Genomic DNA, 11,572 nt, shown 5'->3' on the forward strand with positions numbered 1-11,572 from the left:
GGCCAATGTTGAATGTTTATCATTTTAAGATTGGAAAATACACCATTAATCCTAGACTTGGGACCACACAGCCTCTCCACTGAATAGCAGGCTAGTGATTGCTTTGCAGTGCTTGCAGTTAGCCACTGATTCCTTCCAAACCACTCATTGTTAAATTTGCGATTTCCAACTTGTTGTGTAATGTTTATGTCTAATGGCTGATGAGCACCGCTACATTTTATCTATAATTTCTCTTTATTATTTCTCTTCATATGACAAGGATTAAAAAGGATGACAAGGATTAAAAAGGGTTTGCCAGTAGACTGCCAACTTGATTCATGATGATGGCTGCTAGCTAAGATTTTGAAAGTATGATGTTGACATGATCAGTCCAATCAAAGCTACTGTCGATATAACGTGATTTGACATAATTTTATCTGTGGCCAATGACCTTGAGCCTTCTTGGATGGGCACTTCTAATGTAACTCTATGGCAGCACCCAAGGGGCTGGAATTGTTTTGCTCTACCCTTAGACTTGGCGGTGACATAGTGTCCCCATGAGTGAAAGAACACTGAGCCAATCATGGTGCACGCTCCGTATTTTCCGCTGGATGCCCCACCATCACAGAAAGCACTGAGCTACAGTAGGCTGAAACACCTGCATTTTGGAGCTGCCTTACTCAAGAAAACAAAAAAGAGACCATGTTTGTATGTGGCTTTATTAACTCAATGGTACATATATTTTTTTTTACATTGTTTGCAAACTGATATGTGAAATGTATCAATGCCAAAATAACATGAAAACAGGAAGCCCTGCAACATTTTTAGATAAAAATGTGGGTCGCCACTGTCATTAATTAATAAGTAAAAAAAAAATTGTAGCTACCAAGGATTCTAGTTTTAATCTCTGGAAGGCCTGTTTTTACAAGTGTTAGTGGATTCATATTTTTTTATTCATGTTTATATGAATGAGACACGATAGACACGGTGATTCTCGAGTGCCACTAACCCATTTTTCACCAGCCTCCGGCGATATCATTATGTCTGACTACAGATGCAGAAGTGCCACAAAAAATCAGACCTGTCAAGTGCCTATGGGGTGTAAGGATAGTATTTCAGTCTATTAATATACATGTCATGTCTTTTTATTGCACATATCATCAACCTCCTGCATTCAGTGCCTGATTTCCTTCAGAAATAAAGAGGGATGGGTACATTTCCCATGAGCACATCTTATCACAAACTGACAGTTCCCTTACAAAAAAATTATTTGTTACAGCAAACTTCCCTAAGTTTGTGGCAAATTTGCTGCAAACTAAATAGTGTCCTACAAAAATGTTGCCCGAAGTTTGCAAAGGTTTTTCCTCTAGTGGTAAATCTGCAACAAACCTTAGGCACAATAATATGTATTGCCACTAGTGGCAAACAGTTCGCCATAGGTTTTTTTGTGGCAAACAATTCTCTCAAGATTTTATTTGAATCTGTGGCAACGATATGTATTGCCAGTAGTGGCAAACAGTTTACCAGAAGCCGTTTCTGGTGATCATATGAGTTCCAAGACCAGTAACCGTTGAAGACCAGTCAGGGGAGAAGAAAAATCTGTTGGAAAATGGAAAACAAGTTTTGATGGATTGATTTTATTTGCCAGTTAAAAAAACAAACATACTCACAGTACATACATTTTTAAAACGTGACAGGGATATCACAAAAAAGTCAGAGACATTTATATTGTGGTCCCTAAATTCCATGGTGTAAAAACATTAAGTTATGGTTGGCATATCTTTGAGTTGCTGTGGTAGTCTGTTCCACTCCACAGCGCTAGTATGAAAAGGTGTTCTTACCAGATAGAATCTTAAATTTAAAACCGGCAATATCAGAGTCTCTGGCCATGGTGTTGCATTGGTGGACATCTCTAATATTAGTGATTTAAAAAAAAATGTGCCTGGGGGATGAGTCAGTAAATATTCTGTGGACCAGACAGAGTTAATTAATATTACATTTTTCTCTACAGAGAGCCAGCCTAGCTGCTTAAAATGAGTAAGAGGGGGGAGTTTAAGTACAATTCTCACCAGCTTGTTTTGGCTGGCATGTAGCTTATTATTTTGATGTTTGGGCCAGCTGGTGAACCATGATGTGCAGCCATAATCAAAGTGACATTGAACTAGCGCACCTGCCAGAGTCTTTAGGTGTCACTATCAAGATATTTTGAGGTCCGAGCTACTGTAGAAATTGCATTTTTTGGTTTTCTTTGTTAAAACTTTCAGAGCCATAGTCTCACCAGTCAAGTACCTATCCAATTCACACCCAAGGTAGCTGACTGAATTACCCACTTCGACACTAAAACCAGAGGATCTTCCAAGCTTTACTCTGGAACCAGGGCTGGATAAAGAAATCATAGGCTCCACTTGTCTGAAGGAAGAACAGCACTGGCGCCAAAGCAGCCTGTGTACATGCTGTGTCTGTGTGGAGTCTGGAGTCTGTAGGGCAACAGGCCTGCCTGCTCTGCTAGGAGAAGAGGGGGGAGGAGCAGACAGGCTGAGAACGGAGAGAGTTCCTCTGCTCCAGAGTTCCTCTGTGGAGATGGGAGAAGCTTCCAGAAAGACAACAATCTTTGCAGCACTCCACCAATCAGGCCTTTATGGTAGAGTTGCCAGACGGAAGCCACTCCTCAGTAAAAGGCACATGACAGTCGGCTTGGAGTTTGCCAAAAGGCACCTAAAGGACTCTGATCATGAGAAAGAAGATTCTCTGGTCTGATGAAACCAAGATTGAACACATTCAAGATTGAACACATTTACATACCCTACATTACTCATCTTATATGTATATACTGTACTCTATACCATCTACTGCATCTTGCCTATGCCGTTCGGCATACATATTCTTATTCATTACTTGAAACTTGTGTGTATAAGGTAGTTGTTGTGAAATTGTTAGATTACTTGTTAGATATTAATGCACGGTCGGAACTAGAAGCACAAGCATTTCGCTACACTCGCATTAACATCTGCTAACCATGTGTATGTGACCAATACAATTTGATTTGATTTGAAATCCCGCTATGCCCTCCGACGAACCATCAAACAGGCAAAGCGTCAATACAGGCCTAAGATTGAATCGTACTACACGGGCTCCGATGCTCGTCGGATGTGGCAGGGCTTGCAAACTATTACGGACTACAAAGGGAAGCACAGCCACGAGCTGCCCAGTGACACAAGCCTACCAGACGAGCTAAATTACTTCTATGCTCGCTTCGAGGCAAGCAACACTGAAGCATGGATGGGGGCACTAGGGACTATGGACGACTGTGTGATCACGCTCTCTGTAGCCGATGCGAGTAAGACCTTTAAACAGGTCAAAATTCACGAGGTCGCAGGCCCAGACGGATTACCAGGACGTGTACGCCGAGCATACGCTGACCAACTGGCCCTGACCGAGTCTGTAATACCAACATGTTTCAAGCAGACAACCATAGTCCCTGTGCCCAAGAACACCAAGGTAACCTGCCTAAATGACTACTTACCCGTAGCACTCATGTCTATGGCCATGAAGTGCTTTGAAAGGCTCATATCAACACCATTATCCCAGAAACCCTAGACCCACTCCAATTTGCATACCGCCCCAACAGATCCACAGATGACGCAATCTCTATTGCACTCCACACTGCCCTTTCCCACCTGGACAAAAGGAACACCTACGTGAGAATGCTATTCATTGACTACAGCTTAGTGTTCAACACCATAGTGCCCTCAAAGATCAGCACTAAGCTAAGGACCTTCGTCCTCCTCATCTGAGGAGGAGTAGTAAGAAGGATCAGAGGACCAAAATGCAGCGTGATGATTATCCATTTAAATTAGAAAACTTGAAAACAAAGAACAAAACAATAAACGGACAAACGAACGAAAACGCAACTGTCCCGTATGGTGACATACAAAAAGACACAGAAACAGGAACAATCACCCACAACCCACAAAACAGGCTACCTAAATATGGTTCCCAATCAGAGACAACGACTAACACCTGCCTCTGATTGAGGACCATATCAGGCCAAACATATAGAAATAGACAAACTAGACATACAACATAGAATGCCCACTCAGATCACACCCTGACCAAACAAAACATAGAAACATACAAAGCAAACTATGGTCAGGGCGTGACACCTTTGGACAAAACACATCCCTCTTCAACTGGATCCTGGACTTCCTGACAGGCCGCCACCAGGTGGTAAGGGTAGGTAACAACACATCTGCCACGCTGATCCTCAACACAGGGGCCCCTCAGGGGTGTGTGCTCAGTCCCTTGCTGTACTCCCTGTTCACTCATGACTGCATGGCCAGGCATGACTCCAACATCATCATTAAGTTTGTCGACGACACAACAGTGTTAGGCCTGATCACGGACAACGTCGAGACAGACTATAAGGACGAGGTCAGAGACCTGGCAGTGTGGTGCCAGGATAACAACCTCTCCCTCAACGTGATCAAGACAAAGGAGATGATTGTGGACTACAGGAAAAGGAGGGCCGAACACGTCCCCATTCTCATTGACGGGGCTGTAGTGGAGCAGGTTGAGAGCTTCTAGTTACTTGGTGTCCACATCGCCAACGAACTAGCATGGTCCAAACGAATCAAGATAGTCATGAAGAGGGCACGACAAAACCTATTCCCCCTCAGGAGACTGAACAGATTTGGCATGGGTCCTCAGATCCTCAAAAAGTTATCCAGCTGCACCATCCTGACTGGTTGCATCAGCGCCTGGTATGGCAACTGCTCAACCTCCGACCGCAAGACACTACAGAGGGTAGTGCGTACGGCCCAGTACATCACTGGGGCCAAGCTTCCTGCCATCCAGGACCACTATACCAGGCGGTGTCAGAGGAAGGCCATAAAAATTGCCAAAGACTCCAGCCACCCTAGTCATAGACTGTTCTCTCAGCTACCGCATAGCAAGCAAGCGGTACCGAAGCGCCAAGTCTAGATCCAAAAGGCTTCTTAACAGCTTCTACCCCAAAGCCATAAATCTCCTGAACAGCTAATCAAATAGCTACCCGTACAATTTGCATTGACCCCCACCCCCATTTTTACGCTGCTGCTACTCTCTGTTTATTATCTTTGTATAGTCACTTTACCTCTACCTACATGTACATATTACCTCAATTACCTCGACTAACCAGTGCCCCTGCACATTGACTGTACTGGTACCCCCTGTATATAGCCTCGCTATTATTTTTTATTGTTGCTCTTTAATTATTTTCACTTCAGTTGATTTTAGTAAATACTTTCTTAACACTTATTTTTCTTAAAACTGCATTGTTGGTTAAGGGGTTGTAAGTAAGCATTTCACTGTAAGGTCTACACATGTTGTATTCGACGCATGTAACAACTAAAATTTGATTTAATTTTATATGGAATCATGTAGTAACCAAAAAAGTGTTAAACAAATCAAAATATATTATATATTTGAGATTCTTCAAAGTAGCCACCCTTTGCCTTGATGACAGCTTTGCACACTCTTGGCATTCTCTCAATCAGCTTCATGAGGTCGTCACCTGGAATGCATTTCAATTAACAGGTGTGCCTTGTTAAAAGTTAATTTGTGGAATTTCTTTCCTTCTTAATGCGTTTGAGCCAATCACTTGTGTTGTGACAAGGTAGTCGTGGTATACAAAAGATAGCCCTATTTGGTAAATATTAAGTCCATATTATGGCAAGAACAGCTCAAATAAGCAAAGAGAAATGACAGTCCATTACTTGAAGACATGAAGGTCAGTCAATGCGGAACATTTCAAGACCTTTTAAAGTTTCTTCAAGTGCCGTCGCAAAAACCATCAAGCAATATGATGAGACTGGTTCTCATGAGGACCGCCACAGAAAAGGAAGACCCAGAGTTACATCTGCTTCAGAGGATAAGTTCATTAGAGTTACCAGCCTCAGAAATTGCAGCCCAAATAAATGCTACAGAGTTCAAGTAACAGACACATCTCAACATGAACTGTTTAGAGGAGACTGCATGAATCAGGCCTTCATGGTCGAATTGCTGCAAAGAAACCACTACTAAAGGACACTAATAAGAAAAAAAGACTTGCTTGGGCCAAGAAACACAAGCAATGGACATTAGAGCAGTTGAAATCTGTCCTTTGGTCTGATGAGTCCAAATTTGAGATTTTTGGTTCCAAAAAATCTGGGATGCTGGCCCGTGCTGGCCCGTGTTGACTCCAATGTTTCCCACAGTTGTGGCAAGTTGGCTGGATGTGTTTTGGGTGGTGGACCATTCTTGAATGGCACATATACACAATCCATTGTCTCAATTGTCTTAAGGCTTACACCTCCTTATTTAACCTTTCTCATCCCCTTAATCTACACTGATTGAAGTGGATTTAACAAGTTACATCAATAAGGGGGATCACAGCTTTCACCTGGTCAGTCTATGTCATGGAAAGAGTAATGATGTTTCATACATATCCCCTACTGAATGACTACCACAGACTACGTTCTAAGGCTAAGATGTGATAGGCTTTCAGGTTCCCACACAAATGTGCATCGCTGGCACCATATATATATTCCGGAGTCTGACATTACTGGTTCTGATATTGCTCGTTCTGGTATTTCTTTAAAATAAAAATGGTCATAAATTGGTTATTGTATTGTTTCTAGATATGACTGCACTGTTGGAGCTACAAACATAAGCATATTGCTGCACCTGCAATAAAATCTGCAAATCTTTGACCAATACATTTTGATTTGATGTTAAATGTTGAAGCTACATAAAAATATGAAATAAAGTCTTTGCTCTTTTCGTCATTAGCATGCTGATGATGTGAAGTTGAATTGGATTCATTTTTATCTTACTTGTAAGACATTTAATACACGTTGTTTAGTATATTTAATACTTTTAATATGTTTAGTTTACTTTTCTTTGTGAGAAGCAAGTTCATTTAAAGTTATATGTGATTTGGTTTACATAGATACGACATTTCAATGTTGTTAATACACAAAGTAACCAACACGCCGATATAATTTGCAGCAAACAGTACAATGTTCGCCACAAGTTTCCCAGAATTGTTTGCCAGAAGTTCACAAGTCGCAGCAAATTTGCTTCAACAGTTTGCCACAAAACAAATTTGCATGTGAAAATATGATCTTGCGGAAAATTTGCCAAAGATTTGCCACAACTGTTTACCAGAAGCCTGTTTTTCGATGAGGGAGTCCTGCTATTGTTCCACAACATCAATGAAGTGCACTTTCTATGCAAAAGCCAATCATGTATAGTAATGCCCGAGCAACTCAGCACCTGCCTGTGCATGCCAAGGAGAGATATCTCTGGAAAGGGGACAGCGGCAGTTTGAGTGTGTGCCCAAAATCAAAACCATAAACCCCAGAAGAACAGACAAACAAACAAAATCTGGAAATGCAGGAATCTGCATTTTTATAATATTTAGAGTGGATTTTATGGAGTTATGTATGTTGAGCTAAGATAACAATAACCCAGATGAAATATTGTGTGTCGGAGGGAAATCTGGAGGGGGCGGCTAAAATGAGTCAGCCATCTGACAGGACGGTTCTGACGGAAGTTGTGCAGTCTAATTGTGATTCTCAGGCAACCTTTTTCTGATTGCAATCATTCACAGCTGTGTCATCTCAGGGACTGGGACAGACTAACAACATGGAAATGCCATCAGAATGTACTTGATATTTCATCAAAGGTGGCAGGTGATATTTACCCACTGAAAGGGCTCTGCACCTCATTGTCCCTTTGGTTAAAAAAAACAGCATTAATATTTACACTGTGGGTAACATTCTGTAAGACCATTTAGTAAGACAGGTGAGAATGTAAGCTAGACATGTACCTTAAATACCACTAAAATAAGTATGACAGACATAAACACACACATGCAGAGCGAGACAGACACAGCCAGAGGGACAGGCACACAGAGAGAGACAGACACAGCCAGAGGGACAGGCACACAGAGAGAGACAGACACAGCCAGAGGGACAGGCACACAGAGAGAGACAGACACAGCCAGAGGGACAGGCACACAGAGAGAGACAGAGAGAGAGGGTCCGCTCACCAACCAAGAATTCACAAAATGGGACAAACACCAAATTGAGGCTCTGCATGCAGAATTCTGCAAAAAAGATCCTCCTTTTACACCGTAAAACACCAAATAACGCATGCAGAGCAGAATTAGGCCGATACCCGCTAATGATCAAAATCCAGAAAAGAGCCATTAAATTCTACAACCACCTAAAAGGAAGCGATTCCCAAACCTTCCATAACAAAGCCATCACCTACAGAGAGATGAGCATGGAGAAGAGTCCCCTAAGCAAGCTGGTCCTGGGGCTCTGTTCACAAACACAAACAGACCTCATAGAGCCCCAGGACAGCAACACAATTAAACCAAACCAAATCAAGAGAAAACTAAAATATATTTACTTGACACATTGGAAAGAACTAACAAAAAAACAGAGCAAACTAGAATGCTATTTGGCCCTAAAGAGAGAGTACACAGTGGCAGAATACCTGACCACTGTGACTGGCCCAGACTTAAGGAAAGCTTTGACTATGTACAGATTCAGTGAGCATAGCCTTGCTATTGAGAAAGGCCGCCGTAGGCAGACCTGGCTCTCAAGAGAAGACAGGCTATGTGCACACTGCCCACAAAATGAGGTGGAAACTGAGCTGCACTTCCTAACCTCCTGCCAAATGTATGACCATATTTTAGAGACACATATTTCCCTCAGATTACACAGATCCACACATAATTCAAAAACAAACCGAATTTTGTTAAACTCCCATATCTACTGGGTGAAATACCACAGTGTACCATCACAGCAGCAAGATTTGTGACCTGTTGCTACAAGAAAAGGGCAAACAATAAAGAACAAACACCATTGTAAATACAACCCATATTTATGTGTATTTATTTTTCCTTTTGTACTTTAACTATTTGCACATCGTTACAACACTGTATATATACATAATATGACATTTGATATGTCTTTATTCTTTTGGAACTTCTGTGAGTGTAATGTTTATTGTTACTTTTTTATGTTTATTTCACTTTTGTTTATTATCTACTTCACCTGCTTTGGCAATGTTAACATATGTTTCCCATGCCAATTAAGCCCTTGAATTTAATTGAATTGAATTGAGAGAGAGAGAGAGAGATGAAGGTAGTCACTCAGTCGCAAATAACCAATAACCAGCATCTTAAAGTGGCTTCAGTTGAACAGCACAATCGGAATGGAGCGTTAACCAATTTGTTACCCTTTAAAAGGTACCCCTTTGCTGCTAATTCTTTAATAAATACATTTTAACCCACAAACAGTGAGTAAATGCAAAAGCCAGGAGCATTGAAATGGGTTATCAATAAAGGATTTGCAAGTAGGTGCCAAATCAATAGGCTGAAGTAAGGGAGTCCATCTGAATCGTTGCTGTGATGTACAGTGGATGTTTGATGCACATACTATATGACTGTAAATGTAATGCACATCTTTCTTACTTTCCATTCTCTAAAGTCAGATCTGCACTGTAGAACAGAACACTCTGTATTGCAGGGTGAATGAATAAGCATTTTTGATCATTCAGATGTGCCCCAAGAGAATAAGGTTATTCATGCATTTCAGGACAGCTGTCAAGAGAGAACTTTTTAGCTGAGCAGATTCTCTGCAATCTGCCTATCACATTATTACTTTTGTTGTGGATGTCAATCTGAATAATTTATTATTTCTGAACAAGACAAGGCAATGTCATTCAGAAATTATAGCTGCATCAGTCATTGAAATACATATTTTGACATGAGGAAGAGCAATCAGTTATCATTACAAACATAGCAAAGTCTTACAATCACAATGAAACCAAACGCAGGTCCTACATGAATGATCAGGCTACTTCAACCTGGGATCGAATAATAAACAGGTCAAACACTTACAGAGGTGGTAACAGATGGCAGGTCCGCCATCCGGGACTCATTGACCCCCGTGTCGTTCCAGGAGGAGAGCGTCTCCACGATGCACGTGCAGTTCGGGTCCTGGAACGGACACGAGATGCGCTTCGGAACCGAGCGCATGGCGTCGCTCATCGCTCCACTTTCGCCCTACAAGACTGACGGGCCACCCAAGATGGATTGTAGGTGGACCGTGGGAAAGACAAATAAACTGGGAGTCCTGACACAAATCCGACAGCTGTCCGACTAGAGGCAAATATGAAACTTCAATATGGCCAAGTGATGATAACTTCTCTTGTTGGCTCCACAGTGGGAATCTGTTCTGGAAAGTTATCGATTATCGATATGAATGTTAATTGACTACAGTCTACGTAGGTTATGAGTCTTGATATGTGTAGTCGGTGAGACACAGCGGCATAAAACACAGTTTGACAACCGCAAGAGAGGATGACGTTTCATACGCTCTTGCGCGCCCGCTACGCAACAGCACTTTTTTTTTTTAAATTGACATATTTATGTATCGCTCTTTTCTCCATGTCCTTGCTCCAAGTTGTCACTCCCCACCAGGGGGACAGGGTTCAGCTCTGGAATCACGCTTTCCACAGTACTCAGAGGGTCGGTTTCAAAATTACTGAAAAGGCACTTTCATTATCACATTTGTGCCAAAGAAGCCATTGCATTTGTCCAGTAATTGTCTCACTCACAGTCAAATATATTCACATGTAATACGGTTGTGGCACTAGTTACCATAGTCACAAAGTCCAAATTGGTTATATCATACAAACTCATGAAAACCAAAATTATTTTTTTGGTCTTAATTGAAGGTTAGGGTTGGTCATACGGTTAGCAGTGTGGTTAAGGTTAGGGTTGAGGTGAGGTGAGGTTTAAAATCAGATTTTATCTGTTTATAACTGTGAATGTGGTAACTAGTGATGACCAATTTACACTGGACAAAAATATAAAGGCAATATGCAACAATTTCAAAGATTGTACTGAGTTACAGTTCATATAAGGAAATTGGTCAATTGAAATACATTCATTAGGCCCTATATATGGATTTCACATGACTGGGAATATAGATATGCATCTCTTGGTCACACATACCTTAAAAAAGGAGCGTGGATTTTAAAAAACAGTCAGTATCTGGTGTAACCACAATTTGCCTCATGCAGTGCGACACATCTCCTTCGTATAGAATTGATCAGGCTGTTGATTGTGGCCTGTGGAATGTTATCCCACTCCTCTTCAATGGCTGTTCGAAGTTGCTGGATATTGACTGGAACTGGAACACGCTGTCGTACACATCGATCCAGAGCATCCCAAACATGCTCAATGGGTGACATGTCTGGTTATTATGCAGGCCATGGAAGAACTGGGGACATTTTTAGCTTTCAGGAATTGTGTACAGATCCTTGTGACATGGGGCCATGCATTATCATGCTGAAACATGAGGTGATGGTGGCGGATGAATGGCACATGGGCCTCCAGATCTCGCCAGGGTATTGTAAATAAGAATTTGTTCTAAACTGACTTGCCTAGATAAATAGAGGTTAAATCAAAAAAATATATAAAAATCTCTGCGCATGAAAATTGCCATCAATAAAATGCAACTGTGTTCGTTGTCCGTATCTTATGCCCGTCCAT

The 11,572-nt window shown here is 41.5% G+C and overlaps 1 protein-coding gene across 1 annotated transcript in view; it reads right to left on the bottom strand.

Moving 5' to 3' along the window:
- Positions 1 to 10,337, bottom strand: part of LOC139562317 (melanopsin-A-like) — a 56,904-nt gene extending 46,567 nt beyond the window's left edge. The window contains exon 1 of the mRNA XM_071379917.1: positions 9,914 to 10,337. Within this exon, the coding sequence (XP_071236018.1) occupies positions 9,914 to 10,063 (150 nt within the window). The 5' untranslated portion in view covers positions 10,064 to 10,337. The remainder of the gene's footprint in view (positions 1 to 9,913) is intronic.
- Positions 10,338 to 11,572: the final 1,235 nt, after the last annotated feature.

The sequence above is a fragment of the Salvelinus alpinus genome, chromosome 32, assembly GCF_045679555.1.
Source record: "Salvelinus alpinus chromosome 32, SLU_Salpinus.1, whole genome shotgun sequence".
Classification (NCBI taxonomy): domain Eukaryota; kingdom Metazoa; phylum Chordata; class Actinopteri; order Salmoniformes; family Salmonidae; genus Salvelinus; species Salvelinus alpinus.